The 25,144-nt window shown below is 38.2% G+C and overlaps 1 protein-coding gene across 1 annotated transcript in view; it reads left to right on the plus strand.

The window, feature by feature from the left end:
- The first annotated feature begins 8,395 nt into the window (after nucleotides 1-8,395).
- Nucleotides 8,396-25,144, plus strand: part of LOC311591751 (protein disulfide-isomerase TMX3-like) — a 33,816-nt gene continuing 17,067 nt past the window's right edge. The window contains exons 1-8 of the mRNA XM_084803403.1: nucleotides 8,396-8,598; nucleotides 9,456-9,510; nucleotides 13,133-13,172; nucleotides 14,423-14,546; nucleotides 19,662-19,707; nucleotides 20,931-21,011; nucleotides 23,351-23,450; nucleotides 24,088-24,165. Coding sequence (XP_084659529.1) covers nucleotides 8,502-8,598; nucleotides 9,456-9,510; nucleotides 13,133-13,172; nucleotides 14,423-14,546; nucleotides 19,662-19,707; nucleotides 20,931-21,011; nucleotides 23,351-23,450; nucleotides 24,088-24,165 — 621 coding nt within the window. The 5' untranslated portion in view covers nucleotides 8,396-8,501. The remainder of the gene's footprint in view (nucleotides 8,599-9,455; nucleotides 9,511-13,132; nucleotides 13,173-14,422; nucleotides 14,547-19,661; nucleotides 19,708-20,930; nucleotides 21,012-23,350; nucleotides 23,451-24,087; nucleotides 24,166-25,144) is intronic.

Below are 25,144 nucleotides of genomic sequence, written 5' to 3' on the forward strand. Positions count from 1 at the left end.
CCTAAACCTAACCATGAACAAAACCATAACCCTAACCCTAACCCTAAGAGTAACCCTAAGCCTAACCCTAATTCTAAGTCCTAAACCTAACCCTTACCCTAACCCTAACCCTAACCCTAACACAAACACTAATCATGACCCAAACCCTCAGTCCTAACCCTAACCCTAATCCTAACCCTTACCCTAAGCCTAACCCTAACAATAACCCTCACCAATATTCTAACCATAACCATAACCCTAACCTTAACCCTAACCCTAACACTAACCCTAACCCCAAACCCAACCCTAACTCTAACCCTAACCCCAACAGTAACCCTAAGCCTAACCCTAAACCTGAGTCCTAAACCTAACCCTAAACATAACCCAAACCCTAACCCTAACCCAAAACCTATCCCTAGCCCTAACCCTAACACTAAACCTAAACCTGACCATAACCCTGAATCCCAACCTTTGCCCTAATCCTAACACTAACCCTAACCCTAACCCTAACGCTAAACCCTAACCCCTAACCCTAACTCTAACCCTATCCCTAACCCTAACCCTAACCCTAAACCCTAAACCCGAACACTATCCGTAAATCCTAAACCCTAACCAAAACCCTAACCCAACCTTAACCCTAACCCTTACACCTAACCCTAACCCTAACCCGTTCCCTAACCCCAACCTCAACCCCAACCATAGCCCTAACCCTAACCCTAACTCTAACCCTAACTATAACACTAACCATAATTCTAATCCTAACACTAACCTTAACCCCAACCCTGACCCTGACCCTAACCTTAACCCTAACCCTAACCATAGCCCTAACCCTAATCCTAACCCTAACCATAAACCTAACCCTAACCCTAACCCTAACACTAATAATAACTCTCACCCTTACCCTAACCCTAACCCTTACCCTAACTCTAACACTAACACTAACACTAACCCTGAGTCCTATACATACCCCTAATCCTAACCTTACCCTTAGCCTAAAACCTAAACCTTACCCTAACCCTAAACATAACCCTAACCCTTACCCTAACCTAACACTAACACTAAAAGTAATCGAAAGACTAACACTAACCCTGAGTTCTAACCCTAACACTAACCCTAAACCTAACCCTAACAGTAACCCTTATCCTAACCCTAACCCTGAGTCCTAACCCCGAGTCCTAACCCTAACCCTAACACTGTCACTAAACCAAACCTCAACCCTAACCCTTACACTAACCCTAACCGCAACCCTAACCCTAACCCTAACCCTAACCGTAACCCTAAGCCTAACCCTAACCCTAACCCTAAGCCTAACCCTAACCCTAACCGTTACTCTAACCAAAACACTAACCCTAACCCTAACCCTTACCCTAACCATAACACTAACCCTAACCCTACCCCTATTCCTAACCGTAAACCTAATCCTTACCCTAACCCTAACACTAACCCCAACCCTAACCCTAACCCTAAACATAAGGCTAACAATAACCCTAACACTAACACTAACCCTAACCCTTACCCTAACCCTAAACCTAACCCTAACACTAACACTAACACTAACCCTAAGAATAACCTTAAGCCTTAGCCTAAACCTAACCCTATCCCTAACCCTAACCCTTACCCTAAACCTAACCCTGACCCTTATACAAACCCTAACACTAACACTAACCCTAATCCTAAACCTAACCATAAACAAAACCATAACCCTAACCCTAACCCTAAGAGTAACCCTAAGCCTAACCCTAATTCTGAGTCCTAACCCTAACCCTTACCCTAACCCTAACCCTAACACTAACACTAACCATGACCCAAACCCTCAGTCCTAACCCTAACCCTAATCCTAACCCTTACCCTAAGCCTAACCCTAACAATAACCCTCACCAATATTCTAACCATAACTCTAACCCTAACCTTAACCCTAACCCTAACCCTAACCCCTAACCCAACCCTAACTCTAACCCTAACCCCAACAGTAACCCTAACCCTAACCCTAAACCTGAGTCCTAAACCTAATCCTAACCATAACCCAAACCCTAACCCTAACCCTAACCCAAAACCTATCCTTAGCACTATCCCTAACACTAAACCTAAACTTGACCATAACCCTGAATCCCAACCTTTGCCCTAACCCTAACGCTAAACCCTAACCCCTAACCCTACCTCTAAGCCTATCCCTAACCCTAACCCTAACCCTAAACCCTAACCCGAACATTATCATTAAATCCTAAACCCTAACTATAACCCTATCCCAACCTTAACCCTAACCCTTACACCTAACCCTAACCCGTTCCCTAACCCCAATCTCAACCCCAACCGTAGCCCTAACCCTAACCCTAACTCTAACCCTAACTATAACACTAACCATAATTCTAATCCTAACACTAACCCAAACCCCAACCCTGACCCTCACCCTAACCCTAACCCTAACCCTAACCATAGCCCTAACCCTAATCCTAACCCTAACCATAAACCTAACCCTAACCCTAACACTAACCCTAACTCTAACCCTAACCCTAACCCTAACCCTTACCCTAACCCTAACACTAACACTAACCCTGAGTCCTAAACATATCCCTAATCCTAACCTTACCCTTAGCCTAAAACCTAACCCTTACCCTAACCCTAAACATAACCCTAACCCTTACCCTAACCTAACACTAACACTAAAAGTAATCGAAAGACTAACACTAACCCTGAGTTCTAACCCTAACACTAACCCTAACCCTAACCCTAACAGTAACCCTTATCATAACCCTAACCCTGAGTCCTAACCCCGAGTCCTAACCCTAACCCTAACACTAACACTAAACCAATCCTCAACCCTAACCCTTACACTAACCCTAACCCCAACCCTAACCCTAACCCTAACCCTAACCCTAACAGTAACCCTAAGCCTAACCCTAACCCTAAACCTAAGCCTAAGCCTAACCCTAACCCTTACCCTAACCATAACACTAACCCTAACCCTAACCATAACCATAACACTAACCCTAACCCTACCCCTAATCCTAACCGTAAACCTAATCCTTACCCTAACCCTAACACTAACCCCAACCCTAACCCTAACCCTAAACATAAGGCTAACAATAACCCTAACACTAACACTAACCCTAACCCTTACCCTAACCCTAAACCTAACCCTAACCCTAACACTAACCCTAACCCTAAGAATGACCTTAAGCCTCAGCCTAAACCTAACCCTACCCCTAACCCTAACCCTTACCCTAAACCTAACCCTGACCCTTACACAAACCCTAACCCTAACACTAACCCTAATCCTAAACCTAACCATAAACAAAACCATAACCCTAACCCTAACCCTAAGAGTAACCCTAAGCCTAACCCTAATTCTGAGTCCTAACCCTAACCCTTACCCTAACCCTAACCCTAACACTAACCATGATCCAAACCCTCAGTCCTAACCCTAACCCTAATCCTAACCCTTACCCTAAGCCTAACCCTAACAATAAACCTCACCAATATTCTAACCATAACCCTAACCCTAACCTTAACCCTAACCCTAACTCTAACCCTAACCCCAACGGTAACCCTAAGCCTAACCCTAAACCTGAGTCCTAAACCTAACCCTAACCATAACCCAAACCCTAACCCTAACCCTAACCCAAAACCCATCCCTAGCCCTGACCCTAACCCTAACAGTAACCCTAAGCCTAACCCTAACCCTGAATCCCAACCTTTGCCCTAATCCTAACCCTAACCCTAACCTTCAACCTAACCCTAACCCTAACCCTAACGCTAAACCCTAACCCCTAACCCTAACTCTAACCCTATCCCTAACCCTAACCCTAAACCCGAACACTATCCCTAAATCCTAAACCATAACCATAACCCTAACCCAACCTTAACCCTAACCCTTACACCTAACCCTAACCCGTTCCCTAACCCCAACCTCAACCCCAACCGTAGCCCTAACCCTAACCCTAACTCTAACCCTAACTATAACACTAACCATAATTCTAATCCTAACACTAACCCAAACCCCAACCCTGACCCTCACCCTAACCCTAACCCTAACCATAGCCCTAACCCTAATCCTAACCCTAACAATAAACCTAACCCTAACACTAACACTAACTCTAACCCTAACCCTTACCCTAACCCTAACACTAACACTAACCCTAACCCTGAGTCCTAAACATACCACTAATCCTAACCTTACCCTTAGCCTAAAACCTAACCCTTACCCTAACCCTAAACATAACCCTAACCCTTACCCTAACCTAACACTAACACTAAAAGTAATCGAAAGACTAACACTAACCCTGAGTTCTAAACCTAACACTAACCCTAACCCTAACCCTAACAGTAACCCTTATCCTAACCCTAACCCTGAGTCCTAACCCTGAATCCTAACCGTAACCCTAACACTAACACTAAACCAAACCTCAACCCTAACCCTTACACTAACCCTAACCCCAACCCTAACCCTAACTCTAACCCTAACAGTAACCCTAAGCCTAACCCTAGCCCTAAACCTAAGCCTAAGCCTAACCCTTACCCTAACCATAACACTAACTTTAACCCTAACCCTTACCCTAACCATAACACTAACCCTAACCCTACCCCTAATCCTAACCGTAAACCTAATCCTTACCCTAACCCTAACACTAACCCCAACCCTAACCCTAAACCTAAACATAAGGCTAACAATAACCCTAACCCTAACACTAACCCTAACCCTTACCCTAAACCTAACCCTAACCCTAACACTAACCCTAAGAATAACCTTAAGCCTTAGCCTAAACCTAACCCTACCCCTAACCCTAACCCTTACCCTAAACCTAACCCTGACCCTTACACAAACCCTAACCCTAACACTAACCCTAATCCTAAACCTAACCATAATCAAAACCCTAACCCTAACCCTAACCCTAAGAGTAACCCTATGCCTAACCCTAATTCTGAATCCTAACCCTAACGCTTACCCTAACCCTAACCCTAACACTAACCATGACCCAAACCCTCAGTCCTAACCCTAACCTTAATCCTAACCCTTACCCTAAGCCTAACCCTAACAATAACCCTCACCAATATTCTAACCATAACCCTAACCCTAACCTTAACTGTAACCCTAACACTAACCCTAACCCCAAACCCAACCCTAACTCTAACCCTAACCCCAACAGTAACCCTAAGCCTAACCCTAAACCTGAGTCCTAAACCTAACCCTAACCATAACCCAAACCCTAACCCAAAACCTATCCCTAGCCCTAACCCTAACACTAAACCTAAACCTGACCATAACCCTGAATCCCAACCGTTGCCCTAATCCTAACACTAACCCTAACCCTAACCCTAACGCTAAACCCTAACCCCTAACCCTAACTCTAACCCTATCCCTAACCCTAAACCCTAAACCCGAACATTATCCCTAAATCCTAAACCCTAACCATAACCCTATCCCAACCAGTGGAATCGCTCCGAAGAACTGAGTCTAAAAAGGTCTACTTCTCCTGTTCACATTAACCTCTTTTCTCTCCTATCTAGAGTAGGTAGGTTGGAAGGGAGGTAAAGCATTAAAGAACCCCAAATAAAGTAGGTTTGAAAAAGTTCAAAGCCTACATGCTCTGGCAAGGAATAACATCCAAAGGCCTTCCAGGTCTGGGTGATCTGGCTGGAATGATACACTTTTAATCCCTCTGACTGGAATACAGACATGCCCTTGGTACACACCTTTCATCTCAACAACACCATCTAATTGAAGGGCAAACAAAGTGACAAATCAGAGAAAATACTTGACAGAATGAGTCAGAGATAGGATATGCCCAACTCTCACAGGAACAGACAAAAAATAGAGGCTACTTAAGAGCAGTGCAGAAAGAGTAGAGAGAAGGAGAGGGAAGCTCAGTGAGCTCAGTTCAATTGAGTTCAGGCAATGCAGTGGAGTTCAGCTGAGTTCATTTTGGTGCAGTTCAGCTAAGTGCAGTTTAATTCAGTTGAGTTCGTGTGGCTCCAATTCACTTCATTGCAGTCAGTGCAATCTGTTAAGGTAGTCTTTTACTCTCCTGAAGAAACTGATGTCTCCAAAGCTTATTGCCTCTGTCTGCTAATGTAGGCCTAGTGTTTGAAGCTTCTAGCCTCTGTACAATTTTATCTACATCTAGAATGTTTTCAGCCTCTGAGATTTACCGTTGAACAAACTCACCCACTATTGGTCTTTCTGAACTCTTGCTGGCAGGTTCAACTCAGCTGTTGTTGCTCAACTTTCTCTCCAAGATGACTTATTCAGCCTGGCTTCTCACTCAGCCTCTGACTGAATTGCTCTGCTTGGCCTCAAGCTAACTCTAGCAATCTGTCCTAATGTTCTGGCTCCTCCTCATTCTCTGGCTCATTCTGTCTTCACCTGTGTCTAGCTTGTTCTATCTTCAAGCCCTGTCTGTAAATCTCTCCTAGTAAAACAATTTCTGAATTCCACAAACTGAACTGCCACGAACTCAACTCCACTGCCTCTCAACTCATAACTCAACTGAATTGACTAGAACTCAGAGATCTACATATGTAGCTTTGGCTCTCCTGGACTCACTCTGTGGTCCAGGCTGGCATCAAAATCACGGAAATCCAACTGCCTCTGCCTCCTAAAGTGTTAGGTTCACAGGCATGTCTGCCACCATGCCCAGCTGCTGCCCTGAGTTCTTAGGTTTCAGAATTCTATCACTGGTTTACACCTTCAGATTATGGGTCTTACTTATCTTGTGAACCACATCCAATAAATCTTTTCCTACTGTTTTTGTTTTGCTGGAAAAGTATTGGTAATAACTGTTTTTTAATAAAAATAGATAGCATATCAGCACATTTTAGAAACTGATTCTACTGCTTTCTTTATGGAATTATTTAAAATCTGAATTAATTTATCTAAAGGCTAATTCTAAAATTGATTTCATTCTTGAATGTGTTTTCTTTATTTTTAATGTTTGAGCTTTAACTTTTTATATATTTACAAAGTTGTTCATCCTGCTAATTTATGCTGTATGTACAGCTGTATTAGTTACTTTTCTCATAGCTGTGATAAAATACTTGAAAGAAGTAATTGGATTTTCTTAAAAAATTGGTTTCAGAGGGTTTAGTGCAACATGACTGGGGAAGGTGCTGAGGCAGAGGTGGGTATAGGGCAACTGGTCACATTGCACTGGCAGTGAGGGAGCAGAGAGCCCAGGTGGTGTGAAACATGTAAGTCCTGATCCTAAGGCTCTGTTTCATCTAGCTAGGGACCATGTCCAACCAAATATTAGAACTTCTCTAAAGAGCACTACCAGCTGAGGAATAATTAATATACGAACCTGTGAGGGACTTTTCTCACATATTCCTTTTTCCCTTTCTCCTTCCTCTACTCTTCTGCCTTTGTATGCTCGGTTTTCATAATATAAATTCTAAGAACTAATGTAATCCAAATCCTCTAGCACTTCATTCCTACTAAAAAAAATTTTTTTTCATCAAAGTCAGTGACTAACACAGGGACCGACTTACAAGTGTATTGTTTTCATAAACGTGTCGTAATAAAGTATGAAGGATGCTACAAACATTTTATACTAAGGATTTCGGTCTACAGATAATCAGGAAACAGTAAAAAACATAACCAAGAAGATATTATAATTAACTTCCTTTTTTTAAATTTCAGAAGAAGCAATTCTCTTTTTATTCTTTCACATTTTAAAAAGTATGATGAACTTGGATCAGTGTGTGCGTGCGTGCGTGCGTGCGTGCGTCCGTGTGTGTGTGTGTGTGTGTGTGTGTGTGTGTGTGTGTAAAATGCACTGAGTTTCACTGCCGCTGCTTACATAAGCATAACAACCTGCCACTTAAGAAAATGACACATACAACACTGGAGCAACCATTAACTGTTCATTGTTCTCCCATCCATAATGGCATAGTAATTAACCGATTTATAGGATTCTAAATAAGTATTTACACAAAGGGTGTCCGAGCTCAGCAATCTAGCCCTCTATTTTAAAGCACGATTTCCACCTATCAGTGTAACATCTCGGTGTACAAGTGAGTTCACTGGACTTAGTAGCAAGTTTAAAACATGAGACAAAACTCAAGCTTACAGTGCATGTTGGACCCTACCTCACCTACAGCATTAAGTTCACCCGACAATGCCGTATGTACATTCTGAGGAGAGTCCCATGGCACACTCGCACCGTCACAGGAAGAAGCCCACGCCTAGACCCACGCTCTTCAGAGCTCTGAGGGAGAAAAGGCTCCGTGGGAACTCGAATGCGCCCGTCGCGCCCTGCGCCTGCGTCGCGCCCTGCGCCTGCGTCGCGCCCTGCGCCTGCGTCGCGCCCTGCGCCTGCGTCGCGCCCTGCGCCTGCGTCGCGTCCTGCGCATGCTCAGCGGCTAAGACCTCCGGACTACCGGGACCCTGAAGGGTACCAGCCCGCCCCGCCCCGCCCCGCCCCGCCCCGCCCCGCCCCGCCCCGCCCCGCCCCGCCCCGGCGTTGTCTACCGCCCAGGTCTTCCTTGCTTTCTTTTCCGGGCAGGCGGGCCTTGGCTCCGGGGTTTGTATGTCTCCGGGCGCGCTCATCGCGGGGTCCACGCCACGCTCCATGGCGAGTGCTGCGGAGCGCAGGAGCTGGGCCGCCCTCTGGCTCTGCGCAGTGGGTGAGGAGCGCGCGGGGCGGTGGGGAACGGTGGGAGGTTGGGCCGGGTCGGGGTCGCGCCGCGGGGTGCTTAGAGTGTTCATCCGACCTCCTCCGTGGGTCGGGCTTCCTCAGCGGGACTCTGCGCTCGCAGACGCCCCGAGAGTACGGCTACCTTCTCTGCGACCAGGAAGTTTCCGTGACTCCATTGGTAGACGGACAAGGAATGTCGAGCCCCAATTAGCCATAGGTTACAGGGTCTTGTTACAGTAAAAGGCTTTCCTTGCCCAAGCTAAAGAAGAGGATGATGCCTAAGGGCAGATCCTAGTCAGATATCCAGAACTGTGGTATAAAGAGAAACCATGCGTCTTTTAAGCTCTCAGCCCTCTGCTGTCACGGATATTTGGGTTCTCTGTGGTTCACCCCTTGATTCAGCCACCTACTTAAAACCCTCAGTGAGCCAGTGTTAGAGGTATGAGTCTTTTTCCTACCTATTTTGGTGAATTGTATTTGGACTTTATATCGAAGGGATAAATGCTACTAGAGAAAGGGGAAATTATTTTAATGTCTAGGGCAGAAAAATAGCGAAAAGGAAAAATAAAACGAGAGTGGAAATATGTAGAACAAACAACTATTATTATATGTACTTTCATAGTGCTTGTCCCTTGCAATATGATTGCATGCAGAGTAAACTTTTACTGATTGGATGAACTAATTATGCTTTTGTGTCACTTAAATCTTGTAATGGATCATTGGTGAGGTTTGGTTTTTTTTTTTGATAGATAGTAAAAAAAAAATTCAAACATTGAATAGGCAATTTAGACTAAAGGTAAAAACAAAGTAATGAATCATTTATCTTCTACATTTTGTCCTTTCCAGTTATTTTACTTGACCTGGCTGTCTGTAAAGGATTTGTAGAAGATCTAAATGAATCGTGAGTATACATATATGTGTAAAATACTGTTAAATACTGTTTAACTTTGCCTAACTCAGATGCCTTCTAAATATCCACACATGAATCTAATCTTTTAATAATAGGTGCTGTGGTGACTGATATTAACATTGTCAGTTTTGTTTCAGGAGTTGTATAGAGTGCCTGCCATTTACATGCAAAATGGAAGAGTGCTGCAGAGAGTTCTGCTAATAGTTATAAGGTGAAAACCCAACAAAAGTCTCCTTATTGTTTTTTTTTTTTTTTTTTTTTTTTTTTTTTGGTTTAATCATACAAAGTTAGCGCTGGAATTCGGTGCTTAATCTATAGTATAACAGGTTTATTCGTGAGATCTTGCTCACAATAGGTGGGAAAACTAGCTTCATTGCAAAATTCAAGGTCAGTATTTCTGCCTTCACGGCAACTGACAACAATCTCTTCCTTGGCAGGCCACATGGGTGCCTCTCCCATACCAGATTTGGTGTGCAATCAGTCTCTGGAGGGACTTGTAGCCAAGGACTCAAGCTTCCCATGCCAACCAGGCTCAGAAGTATACCAGCATTCCTAGCCTACTTGTTGGTACATTTTTTTTTTTGGCATTTTTTTCATATACTTTGCTACTAAAATGTTCTTTTTGAAGTCTTTAACTTAGTTACTTTTCTACTTATAGAGAGGCAGAAATCTTTTCTTCTGTGTTCTTCATCAGTGAGATAGATTTCCCTGTCTGTACTTCATCTGCATGATACTTGTATGGTACTATTTCATGATGGAAACAAACACCACCTACCAAGGAGCTACTATCTTTTTTATCTTATATCTTTCATTGTTAACAGTAGATGAATCAGTACTTATTACTTCCAGTTTTGCTTTTCTGTGTGAAATGGTGTGGGCGTGTGTTTGTAGTTTGTATATGTGAGCACAGCCTTTGTATGCTTGTGCAGAGGACAGACGAATACTCTGGTAGTCCTGCTCTACTGCTTTATGTCTTTGAGACGGGGTCTTTCCATTAACCTGGTTCTGGCCAGTATCTAGTAGGCCCCAACACTCTTCCTGTCCCTACCCTGTAACACTGAGGATCCAGGCATGGTGTTAGCTTTTTTTGTGGCTGCTAGAATCTAAACCCTGATCCTGCTTGCACAATAAACTTTCTTACTCACAGAACAATTTCTTCAGACAATTTCAGTTTGTTCCTTGTCCGCATTATCCACCTTGGCACCCAACTGTGTGATAGAATGGCTGTAGTAAGTAGTATGGTCATTTGAATACAGGTACTTATGGATTACAAAGAAGTATGAACATCCCATGGGTTCTAGTCCTAGTGATGGGCATTGAAGTTGTGTTTGAAGATTATTTATAGAAACTATATGTTTTCCCAACAAGGAAAAAAAAAAAGAAACTATATGTTTAAGGAAAATTCTTTGATAGCAAGAACTCAATGGTATCTTGTGGGGTATTTCACTTTCAACCACTTTTTCATACTTCTCTCTTTTTTTTTTTTTCTTTTTTTGCTTTTTGAGACAGGGTTTCTCTGTGTAACAGTGCTGGCTGACCTGGACTCTCTTTGTAGACTAGGCTAGCCTCAAACTCACAGTAATCTGCCTGCCTCTGCCTCCCGAATGTTAAGATTACAGGTGTGTACCACCACACCTGGCTTCACACTGCTCTTATAATGGTAACTGCCTGAGCAGGGGAGGTTTCACTTTTGGTAATCATTTTGCTCCTGAAGTGGATGCTCACCTGAAGGCTCTTTCATTACAAAATAGAGTACCTTGCTTGATGCCTGAATGTGAAAACTGAACTGTATCTTGTCATAGTGCCAGCCAGTGTTTTCACTCAGATATACAAGACAGTGCTCCATGAAAAGGGAATCCAACTGTGAAAAGACACCAAAACAGTATGGGGGGGGAGCCCCATTTGTCACATCCTGGTGAAAGCTAAATATCCTGTGCAGGGAGACTTCCGAAGCCTAAAGGCATGCCATCCTCACCAGATGAAACATGTTGAACCCCTTATATTGTCTGTAATATTACTATAGACCTAAATGCAGTAATGTGTCTCTGGATGTGCATTGACATCCTCATGCTTTGTGCCGCCTTGCTAGGTGCTCTGCTGTATTTGCGTCCTGCTCAGACTTTCTGAGAGCATTGCATCTGATGGTGGCCCTAGAGTTTTGAGCTAACTAACTGATGGAATTTTACAAGTTCATTATAGCCTGGAATGTGAATCTCAGACATTGACCCCAATGCAGCAATTCTGGATTTGTTGCTTTTCACCAATATTTTATGAGAGCTGCATCCTTTACCAAAAAATGATGGGATTCCTCCTAAAATCCAAGTTCTTAATAAAAATAATGGGCCAATCTTTTTTAAAAATATATTTTATTAATTTATTCATATTACATCTCAATTGTTATCCCATCCCTTGTATCCTCCTATTCCTCCTTCCCTCCCACTTTCCCCCTACTCCCCTCCCCTATGACTGTGACTGAGGGGGACCTCCTCCCCCTGTATATGCTCATAGGGTATCAAGTCTCTTCTTGGTAGCCTGCTATCCTTCCTCTGAGTGCCACCAGGCCTCCCCATCCAGGGGACGTGGTCAAATATGGGGCACCAGAATTTGTGTGAAAGTCAGTCCCCACTCTCCACTCAGCTGTGGAGAATGTCCTGTGAAGGGGCCAATCTTATAAGCAGTGTTTTCTAAGTATAACCTTAGGCCACTGCGTTAAATTTCCTGCACAGGCTCAAAATAGAAGAGTGAAGAGCTTACACAAACATTGTCATCCCTCAAGACTCCTGGAGATTAGTTCCGGGATTTTAACAAAGTCTGGATGTTCAAGTACATTATATAAATTTATGATATGCTATATATGATAACTTATTTACATGTGTCTTTACACATATTACATATATATAACTTATTTGCATGTCTCTTGCACACATCTTCCTTTGTATTTTAACTCATTCCTAGAGTTCATGTAAAACCTAACAAAGTATAATGTAAATAGTTTTGCTGTATTGTTAATGGAATAAAGACAAGAAGCAAAAACTAATACTTGTTCAGTTTAGAGGAGCCCCTTGTTCCAAATGGAATACCAGATTAAGGAAACAGACTGCATTTGTGGTTTTCCCAAAAAGTTCTTTCTTTTTTATAGTTTTTCGATTTTTTATTTTTTTGGTCAATTTTCAATTTTAATTCTTAAAATGTTTACTGGATAGGATAAGATTTAACAGTCACTGAGTAAAATTTTTATGTAAAACTTTTATTCAAAGATTTTGTTCTGTAATGATTAGTTCAATATTTTTACTTAAGTGGCAGATTTATAAATTATACTAATTGTAGGGGGTCTGGAGAGATGGCTCAGAGGCTAAGGGTACTGACTGCTCTTCCAAAGGTCCTGAGTACAATTCCCAGCAACCACATTGTGACTCACAACCATCCATAGTGTGATCTGATGCCCTCTTCTGGCCTGTAGGTATACATGCAGGCAGAGCACTGTATATATAATCAATAAATCTTTAAAAAATAAATAAACAAATTATACAATTGCAATAATAAATATTATTGGCAGGGACAGTGTTTGTAAACAGAAATATAAAATCAGATTTATTTTTCCTTTTGTTTTTAGATTTAAAGATAATCGAAAAGATGACATATGGCTTGTTGATGTGAGTATGTAAATTTAAGTATCAATTTTGCTCTCTGCAAAGAGAACAAATTTGTTTTCTCAGATACTGATACTTGTATTCCCCCCATATGTATGTGGGTGTACATGTATGCATGCATATTTGTTAAGTGTGCATTCACTTGTGTGTGTTAGTGTACGTAGTGTATGTCTGTGCCTATGAAGGGCAGAGGTTGACACTGTGACTTCTTCAGTTGCTCAGCATCTTATATAATGTAAGACAGACTCTTTCACTGATGGAACTCAAGATTTTTTTCTATTTTGGTTAAGTATCTCCCCATCTTTCTCCTGTGTACTTAGACTTTTGTATTTAAATGACGCTGAGAATTTTCTAGTGCCTGGCACAGAAATTTATTTTGGATGAAATGCTGAGAATAGGGTTATTCTGTGGGAAGCTGTAACCTTTTCTTATAATGAGGTGTTGTAGATTATATTTTAAGGAGATTATGTTATGATTTCAGTGTAGACTTAATTCATCTCTTAATTATTTTGAGAACTTGAGTTATATTAATATAACAATAATATCAAACGTACTTTCATCCCAATACTGAGCAAAGCTAAATTTGGGGGTTTGCTCTAACAAATATGGGGGGGGGGAGTTCGATCCATGAAATAGAACAAGATAGCAGAGTTGGTGACTGTTAAGGTAGAAGATAGGACCTGAGAATCTACTGCTTAAATCTTTCTTCTTTTATTTCAGTGTGAACGTTCCATACTATCAACTTTAAAAATAAGCCTTATTTCATGAAAATAAATAAATACTGTGTTAATATCATATAACCCAGGGATCTAATTAAATCTGATGGTTCTGTGATATGAAGGGCTATGGTTCTGATCAACCTGACTTGTCCCTGTGTCACATTTCTCAATGATCACCTCTACTCTGCTAGTGAAAACAATAGAACTAAGGAAATTCACCTACCTCTTAACTTTTTGTACTAAGAACATATTTTTTTATGAACACAGATTGTATGTGGTATGGTACATGCTTGTTTACTTAGTGTTTTTATATAAACATGGACACATTTGCACAGAATTAGAGACTTTGAGTCAATTACATTTCTATTCTAAATAGATATTGATAGTCAATTAAAATAAAGTTAAAATACTAGTTTTGAGGTATCTATCTATATTTATCTGTTTTGTTATATTGCTTGGATAAATTCTTTGAATATTATGATTGATCCTCATAGTGATGCAGCTTCTTAGTGTGTTTTCTTTCTTTCTGTATAGTTTTATGCACCCTGGTGTGGCCATTGTAAAAAACTAGAACCGATTTGGAATGAAGTTGGGCTTGAAATGAAAAGCATTGGTTCTCCAGTTAAAGTTGGAAAGATGGATGCTACTTCCTATTCTAGTAAGCTCATAGTTAATTATTTTATGGTTCTAATAATAGAAATATTTTAATTGAAACTGTTTTCAGGGTGAGTAGAAGAGATGTTTGTTTTATCATGTAAAATTATCATAATAACTTTAATAACTTAATACTTTAAGGTTATATACTTTGAGTTAAATGAATTAGCTATTAAAATTTTAATAAATAATGTGAGCTAATCTTATATTTTGGTTGTGAGCTTAGCCTTTAATGGCTGAGCCATCTCTCCAGCCCATGTGAGCTAATCTTAATCATAGTGTAGACATGCAAGCCATTGTTTGTTCCTAATTGAGTCCACATTGATCATAATATATTATAGGAGACTACTATAGAAAAGTTGATTTTGTAAGTGCAAGCTGAGGAAAAAAGATAGGGAAATAAGTAGAAGTTTAAAAGGTGGACTGAGTTAGAAAAAATAAGTGAGGGTTAGGAAGGTATTGAAAGTAGAAAATGAGATTAATAAATGGATGCAGAAACTGAATGAAGCTGAGACAAGTATAAGTACAATAAGCCAAATCTGCCCTGCTGCCTATTTTTATAAATAGAATTATTCGATGCCACAGTCATTTGTGTATTGTTATGTAGATTATTTTCATGCTTCTTTGTCAAAACTGAGTTGTGACAGAAACTACATGCCCCATAACATAATCTTCATTAAGAAGTGTCTTAAGGGAAATAATAAAAGAAGAAATTAAGCTTAGAGAAGTGTGAGGTATCAGAGCAATTTGGAAAGAGCTTCAGAGACAGTAAGGTTGGTACTGCCTATTGCTCTTGTGTGTGAAACTGGGAAGGCTTCTGAAGATCCTAAGCTTTGGCTTTATCAGTAAACATTTAATTGTGATATTTCTTTACTGGCTGTTTTGAAGTTTGAATGATGTGATACATGTAAAATCCTTTGTGTTCAATAAAATTAGTTTCCTTCTCTTTTACTTAGGAAAGAATTGTGTTATGTGGCAATATGTATGCTTGCTCTCTTTAAAATAAAACAAAAATGAGACAGGCTCTTTCCCTGTAGTTCAGACTGGCCTGGAACATTCTATTATGTCCCTGGACTCATATCACTCTTCTTCCTCAGTCTCCCAAGTACTAGCATTACAAGTATGAAGCAACACACCCAGCTACTTACTGTCCTTTTTTTTTTTCTTTAGGACAGTAAGTTTATGTTCTAGATTGTACTTTGGGTCAAGACAGGCCCATGTTTTTAATCTCAACTCTTACATCCTATTTTGTGGCTATGAAAGAAGCACTTAACCTAATTTTAGTTTTTTGATCGATCAGGGAGCAGTAATCTTTAGGGTGGTGAACATTGCATAATGTTTCATACTTAAAACCCATTGGTGTAGTAGATAGTGCATCTGATGATACAGAAGGAGCCATATTAAGAGTTTCCTACGTCAGGCAAAGTTTTACATTTTATCATTTGTCAATAGGGAGAGAACTCATTTGAGGAAAAGCAAATGACTTGATAAAAGAAATGTTTTGGGCAGAAACTTGTAAGATGAAGGAAAAGATCAATACATACAGAAGGATAATCTATATGAAATGTTATAGGTATTCTGTGTAGGGGCCTGGAAGCTTAGGCTTGAATGGAAACAGCAGAGCAGTAAAAATAATGTTCATAGTAATTTGCAAGGCTGAAGGTATAGATGGGATAAACTGTAATCCTAGATGTACTGCTGTATTGCAAGCAGGACATTTTGCTTTTTGTTATGTTCAAGCTGTCAGCTAGTTTCAGTTGGCAGTTTTTAGTTTACTGATGTTAGTGAATTAGTGATCTAGAATGTAGATGAGTTGTCAGAGCTGGAATTACTAAACCAAATAAATGAACTTTTGAATACTAGAAGGAGATAAAATGACTGGCAGACCCTTGTTGTAGAGAGGAAGGATTATATGCTTGGATTGGTATGTTTGAATTAGTTTTTGACCGTATTAGAAGAGTCTGGCAAGATGGCTCTGTGGTTAAGAGCACTTTACTGTTGGAGAGGACCTACCTAGGTTTGGTTCCAAGCATCCAGTGGGTGGCTCATAACCACATTTAATTTCAGCTTCAGAGGAGCTCACACACATATTTACTTATGGTGCAATCATTCACTTGTCCACTCAATCAGATTATACTTCTTAACTATTTATGAGCCTCCATTCCAATCTTTAGAGATTGTTTAAAGGTCAAACAAGTTCCATTAGGCCAAGAAATGCTTAATAACCTATTAGAGAATGAGAAATAAACTAGTAAGTGCCAAAAAGTCTGGAAAATGGCAGATTAATTGATCATTTGAATCACTTATTGGAAAATACAATGGACATATAAAGAAAAGTCATTAGAAAAAATACATATAATACATGTAATGCATTTAAATTGTAAATATCTTAAAGATAAACTGTGTGATGCCTCAGAGATATTACATTAACTCAAAACACTTATATTATCTGATATTTTAAATTTAGTATTCATTAACTGACCCTTTTAAAGGGGTTCTGTGATTAGGAAAATTAGCCAAGTGAGAGATAGAATTCCTTGATGGTAGAACACTCCCTTGCATGTATAAAGCTAGTAAATTTTGTTTGGTAGTTCAGGTGAGAAAGTGTTTTACATGCTATGAATTCGTTTATAATTTTCTTTTTAGCCACTCTAATTGGGACTTCCCCCCCCCCCACTTTGTTGTTTTGTTTTGTTTTGCTTTGTTGTTTTTCGAGACAGGGTTTCTCTATGTAATATCCCAGGCTATCCTGGAACTCTTTTTGTAGACCAGGCTGGCCTTGAACTCACAATGATCCACCTGCCTCTGCCTCTCAAGTACTGGAATTAAAGATGTATGCCTCCATGCCCATTGGTACATTTTAATTTCATAGGTGTGATTATTACAGCTTATATTTCTCGTTCACAAAACATTGTTATATAGAGCTGACCATACAGAAAATATGCATTTAACACATCTTGTGTAAACTGCATATCTTTGGGAAAGGGGAAAGAGAAACTCATACATATGGAACACTGTCACCTGCCAAGTATTTTACCTTGTGTGATACACTCTGTGGATATAGACCAGTGAAACTCTTCTACTTCCCCTTCCAACCTACAGCCCAACCAGAGCAGTAATACATTCTTTCTTCTTGTTGTTAAGATGTTTTTAATAATTATTTACTGTTAACAGTATTTTGTATCCTTTCGGCCTACAAAGCAAATAACTGACACAGGGAGACTGAAACTTTAAAGCTGCCAGCACTTTGCTGGGCAGAATCTGAACTGATTCTAATCTGCTCATAAACTAATCAAACTATTCTAAGCCTTGTAACATACATATATTCCAAGCACTTGCCACTATGACCCATTCCTCCTCCAACTGTCAAAAAACCTCTCCTCACTCCAGCCTTCAAACTGTCCCCTCCCCTCCAGGAAGTCCCGCCTCTCACTTACTGTTTTTCTGCCTAGCTGATTGGCTAAGCAGCGCTTTATTGATGGTTGATACAATTACTCACTCAGCATTCCTCCACAATGTACACAATGTTTTGTCTGCATGTACACCAGAAGAGGGCACTAGATCTCATTACAGATGGTTGTGAGGCACCATGTGGTTGTTAGGAATTGAATTCAGGACCTTTGGAAGAGCAAGCAGTGCTCTTAGTTCTTAGGAATCTTGTCACTAATTTAATAGGCCAAACATGGTCTATTACAAAAGTCATTCTTTCATAGAAAAGCTGTAAAGTCAGCATTCATTTACCTAGAAGATAACTTAATGAGTGTTCCTTCCATGATGGTATGTACCAGTTGCAGAATCATTTCCCTATAAGCCAGCACATGCCAGACACATTCTAGACATTGGTAATACACCATTGAACAAAGGGAAACTGGGCTCTTCCGGTACATAAACTAGAAAAGAAACAATATCCAATAAACATAAATAAGTTATTTTATCATTGAATATACCGTCTCCAATGTACTGTACAGAAAAAGAATGTACTTTTTAGTATGTTGATAAACATTGATAAGTATTCATAAACTGCTGTCTAGAGATCACATAGTTTTGTTCTTATAATTCTCAATGCTTCCTTAAATACCGCAAAACTTTAAATACAGACATTTTGATGCAATTGAGAGTTAAATTGATAAAGGACTGATTTTTTTTTAAGCCACCTGTCCTTGTTATTCTTTGTTGTCTGTACAGTTATAAACTTTTGACTATTTCATAGATACCTCTCCTGTGCATTTTGGACATTGTGTTTCTCAATATTTGGTCTGTCTACCTGTGTTAAGATTACCTGAGTACTCACTGTTAGTTTAGAATCCAGACACCCACACTGCCATATCATTTGAAAATATTTCAGAGTAGGTTATGAGAATAGTTTTGAAGGCATTTTGAATACTTCTACTGCAGAACTTAAGTTGAAGAACCATAAAGTAGAATATTGGTATGTAGTTACATGATTTGGGTTTGGTTTGAAAGAGGGCTATTCAAAGCAGTCATGTAGAAATAAGATTATTTGACAGTAGCTTATTCTCAGTTGTATAACTGTGACTGAAACAAATAGACACAATGAAACAAATCCCAGTGTATAGAACTTTTGAACTGGAACTTTGAATTAGTATGATTTATTTTTCTTTGTTTCAAATAGTGACAAATTTTTTATCCAGTTTTAATTAGTAATTAATCTAGCATGTCTTAAAACATCTACACATACACAAATATCTACTCTTCCAGGAATCAGTGCTAAAAGTATTTCTCATATAGACGTTAAATTGTATAGTTTCCTCAAATGTTTCTTTCTATTGTGGAGCCCCTAAAACCCTGCTTACTCTCCAGCCTACATACAGGCTTTACAGTAAGGATTATGTCAGCCTCACTTGCACTGGTACCATTCCTATTCCTTGTTCTTGTTAAAGGATTATGTTTGCAAATTTCCTTTCTAGACTGCAAAACATTTTAGTCTACGACTATAATTATAAGATAATGAATGCCATGGTTTTCTTCTTTGTGAGATTTAATACTTAAAAACAATCAAGTTTATATAGATATACTTTTTTCTGAATAAAAGGCTCATATTACTTAGTTTTCTCAGTTTAAAAGGAACTTAGAAATATTTATTCTTTTTCTTATCAAGGCATTGCTTCAGAGTTTGGAGTTCGAGGTTATCCAACAATTAAGCTGTAAGTTGAGTGTTGTATGTTTGTCTGTATGGTTTTAATAGTTCACTCTGCTTATATTTTACTTATTCTAGTACTTTCTTTGGAGGGCAAAGGTTTGGGTTCAGCCATTGTTTTTAAGCCAAGAGTACGATCAAAGGTGAGAAAGTTCACCTCTATACATCTTCATATTTAAGTGTGTGGTATACAGCTAATTCAGTAAATGTGTTCTGGATGTTTACTGTGTAACATGCACTTACACTTACACTTAAGGTGTACATCATAAATTATGAAAGGTCTCTTGAGGAGCCCCAGTATGTTTCTGCTTTGCCACTGCAAATCACATCTAAGAGATTTCATTCTTGTATAATTAATGACACTAACTTTATTAGAGAAAAATGATAAATATTCATTTTAATCTATGTGTACTAGAGAAATTAAGTTGGAAAACAATGTGGTGAGTTGGGAAAAAATGTTTTAAAATGATTTTGCTAAATTTTCCTGTTTTTTACATTAATCTTATTTTCGTGCTGTGAGCAGCTAAGCCATTTTTTTTTTCAGTTTTTTTATTTTAAGTAAACTAACTTTACCCCAATATTTTAAAACCCCCAATTTTTTATATTAGTCTGGGTTTTTTTAATTGACATTTTTCCTTTGTTTTTAGTTTTGTTTTGTTGAAAATGTTATTCTATTACAGTGTATGTTAATGGTCCTTTCTCTTTGTTATTAAGAGCTCTGTTTTTGCCTATTAATTGCTCTTTTGTATCTGTACAGTTGGTTAAATATAAATTTATTCATTGACATGTCTTTTGGAAGATAATCTGTGTTTTAGGAAAACTATTTTTATGCCTAATTCATGATGCATGTTGGGGGTTTTGCTACCACCAAAATAATCTAGTCCCTAGTCCTTTTATTTTCCGCTTGATGGAGAATAATTAAAATTACTCTGATTTAAGCTCTTGACTGTAAATGTACAAATTACTCACTTTTCTGAAGGTTCATACTATAACTCTACACTACAGATTAAAATGTATCTCTGATGTGTATGTGGCACATTGCCTTTTCCTGTGCATTGTAAGTTGCTGGTTCTCAGGGGACTCTGCACACTCTGCTTTACACAAGTGCGCTGCTCTTAAAGCTTCTTCTTATTTAGTGTTTTATGCATTTTAAGCTTATACTTTAGTAGAGGAGGATTGAGAGTAAATATGAGGATGATTAATTTCCAATTCTTATCTTTTATTTTTAAGATTAAAGGGAGACTTGGCATATAATTATAGAGGACCACGGACTAAAGATGATATAATTGAGTTTGCTCACAGAGTATCTGGGTAAGTTGAAAAAGCCTTTACTATATGATTTTAGTATTTGAAAGAAATGTATTTTAGTAGATTATATTGAACATACATATTTTAGATATTAAATGTGTTGTATACATTTATGAAAATATAAGGTTATATAGCATATGCAGTGAAGTTCTGTAAAGATAGATGATATAGTTTATGTTAATTTTTTTCTCCAATGAATTTTAATATATTTTCAAAATTTTTATTATAGATATAACAGTCTGTCCTATATATTAAGGACATCCTAAGCCCCTACCTCAACTCCTCCCAGAGATGCTTGAAACTGCCTAGTACCAGATCATATGAATGTTTTTTTTTCCTTTCTTTCAAAATATCTTGTACTTCTCGCTTTTCACTTAAAGGAAGCACTTGATTTCCTTTCTTTAGTATCTGGATTTCCAATGTCACTAACTTCTGCACTTCGTTCCATTGATAAACAAACTAAGGATTACTTGCTCACAGCCCTGAGTAATTTACTGGCTGTCTCTGTACTCTTTGAAGGAAAGCAGTGTACAGTGGGGCTTCCTGTTATTCAGAACAGTGCACAGTTTAACTTATGGACTGGTTCCTGTGGAAGTTTCTACTTAGTATTATCAGACCATAGTTGTTATGAGTAATTGGAAACATGGTAAAAGAAATTAGGAGTATCTGTTAGCAATTTCATGAATCTTATTTTTTAGAAATAGTTCTTATGTTGTAATGCCGTGTATCAACTTACATAGCGTCTTCTCTAATTTCAGAGTCTTAAAAGAAGCCCAGATGTTATTGCTCTTAGAGACTTGGGGTTTCATTTCTAGTTTGTGGTGATGAAAATATTTTTTTAAATACATCTAAATTAATTTTCTTTGCCATCACATTTTTTTTCAATGCTACCTGCAAAGTATTCTGGCAGTATTGGCTTAGCTAGTGACATAGTTAAACCCCAGTGAGCCATTTGCACTGAATTACCAATCTTTGACTTATTGCTGATCAGGAAGTAGATCCTTCACAAGCAGTTCTTGCTGATTTGAATGTGATTTTTCAAAAACAAGATATCTACATCTTGCTAATGTGTAAAGAATATCAGTGTTTATAATTATATTTGTAATATGCTTATGTGTATCTTTGTGAAGAGCACTTGTCAAGATCAATTTATATTGGCTTTAAAGTTCTACACACTTTATTAGCTTAATAGGATATATTGGTAATTATAAATAGCTTGAGGTTGAAACAGGATAGGTTCGTGGTGTAAAATTAAGCCTCAAAATATTTGTGTAAATGCACAGATTTAGGAATGATCTTTGTTATAGTTTGTGACTCTTATATGTAATTTCAACTGTATTTTCTCATTTTGATTGTATATTTCTCTTCATTTACTGTGTGAATAAATAAATTTTGAAACACGTTTATTTGAGGTAAATGACGCTAGTGGTATATACACTTGACTCTCCTGTGGCTTCAGGTAGTTTTATGTTTGGCAGTTATTGATTGCGTTTTTCTTTAACTGTAAGAAGAGATTCTCCTGATGTGAGAGTGCCTCTGGAGTAGGGGAGATTTCATGACTCAGTTTAGAGTTGCATCACTTGCTGGTTAATTATGAAGGGTTGAAGCAGAGGCTCGGGAGAATGATGCAATGACCTTAAAAACTGTGTGTTTTGAAAGTGTTCACTTCGCAAAATAGGTTCTGTTTATTTTATAAGTTTTGTCGACTAAAAGTATGATAATCTATACCATATTTTTAAAAAGAAAGCATTTATTTTATCTCTTAACTTTATAAGTGATATGTTTTATAGTAACCTTTATTGTCATTCATTTATCCATTTGTTTTAAAAATGACTGTTTATTAAATTTTGTAGGAAAGCTTTCTCTTTGTGCTTCCATTTTATTTTTCTGAAAATAAATAGTAATATAAATTAGAAGCTTGGGACTTTGACCTCTATAGGGTACTTAAGAAGTATGTAGTATTTAAATTGACACATATTATATAAATATTAACTCTTGTTGACTCCTGGGATACTATTTCTGTAAGTATGCTTTTGAAAAGGAAAGAATTCTCAGGTGAATTGTCTTGCTTTTAGCCAAGGACTATAAATGGATGATCATTCTATATCTCACTAATTTAAAATAGTGTCGATGATGTCTAAAATGATTTGAAGCTGTCAGATTTAATTTTGCATACTACATAGAATTTTACTATGTAGTACACAAGTACCATAGGCTGAAATTTTACTTGAGTGGGTTTGGTGATATACATAAGTGCAGATAATACATTGCTAAAACATGTCCCATAAGAATGAATTGTGCTCTATCTTTAGTTCACTACCATTTGTTTTGTTTTCACACAGGGCTCTGATTCGACCTCTTCCAAGTCAACAAATGTTCGACCATGTACGGAAGAGGCACCATGTATTTTTTGTTTATATTGGTGGAGAATCACCCTTAAAAGTATGACATTATCTTTTTTTTCCACATGAACAGACATGTTGTAATTTTATGTTTGCTATGCAGCTATGATTCTTCCAAAACTTTGAAGCAAAATATTTTAGCTTATCTATTTTTCACAATGAAAACACTTTCTTTAGTCTCTCTTACTAAATTTACAATTATGAAATTATCAAATTGAAATTAAGTGAAATTTGGATAAAGCTTGCCTGCCTTAGTTTTTTTTTGCATCACTTTTTCGTACTTTAAGTGAAAGACTGAAAACTGTTGTTCAGATGTTACCTTTTTAAAGCAAAGCACTGTGCTTAAGTTTACTTAATGTATATGTGTATTTGTGTATACTTTTCTTATTGTCACCACCATCATCATTAATCATCATTGCTAATCTCTATTAATAAACCTGAGTCGACTTTGTGTTATAATTCATCAACTCTTTTTGAAGGGGAGGGTAGGATCACTTAGTTGCAATGGTGGTTTGCCTTCACAACAGTACATTTGTTTTAGTTATAGTGTCTTATTTCACTGAAAGGTAACATGGTAGGAAATCTTTATAGTATATTATAGTTAATTGGATTATTAAATAAGGAATAAATTTTTTATCTTTAATGTTTAAGATATCCTTTTTCTGTTCAAATTATAGGAGAAATACATAGATGCTGCTTCAGAGTTAATTGTGTATACATACTTCTTTTCTGCCTCAGAAGATGTGGTTCCTGAGGTAATATTTAATATTTGATTTAATGAATTTTGATTTGGTTCTACATGTCAGATTTATTTGTAATGTTGTATGAAAAGTTTTTTACTACTGATGTCAGACTGTTTATAATTCATGAACCAATGCTTCCACAATCATGGCACTTAGAGATTGTGGTTACATTACATTGGTGACCTTCTTTCTTTATGAAATAATATTGGTAAGCAGTGATATATATCAAACCCCAAAGGTGCTTTTAAGTAATAAATTATGTATTGTTGCAAATGCAGTCTACTCCTGGCCCCTCACACCCAGTAGTAAATAAATACTACAAAAACAAGACTCCAGAGATGCTACCAAAAGTAAGTGGACATTGTGAGAGTTGGGATATGTAGGGATGGACAGCTGTTTAATTTTTTTGATCCAAAAAGGTAAGGAAAGAGGGAGGTGTGAGCAGAAAATATTTGAACTGAAGCCTGCTTGATGTGAAAGAGCCTCACACAGGTCTATGGATAGAATATCAGAAAAGAGGAGATAATTCAAATGCCCAAGACAAGAGCATAACTTGCATATTTGAACAGCAGCACAGTAGCCAGTCTTCCTATATCACTGTGAGAAGGGGATAGAAGCAAGCAGAAGACAATTCTTGTTGTATATTTTACAGCATGTATAATGAAGGTGAAGTTCATAAGGAACTCAAGTCGGTTCATTTGAAAGTGCTAAGAGCACAATATTGTGAAAGTAGATTCACAGATCACTTAACCTTTGAACTTGGGAGTCAATAAGCAGGTGAATATGAAATAACTTAGAGTGTACTCTAGCACACTGGTTCTCAACCATCCTAATGCTACGATGCTTTAATACAGTTTCTCATGTTTTGGTAACCCAACCATAAAATGATTTTCATTGCTATTTCATAACTATAATTTTTGCTATTGTTATGAACCTTAAAATGTAAATGTCTGATATTCAGAATGTGTGATATTCAATCCCTGTGAAGTGG

Source organism: Acomys minous (assembly GCF_964271855.1).
Source record: "Acomys minous genome assembly, contig: scaffold_26, whole genome shotgun sequence".
Classification (NCBI taxonomy): domain Eukaryota; kingdom Metazoa; phylum Chordata; class Mammalia; order Rodentia; family Muridae; genus Acomys; species Acomys minous.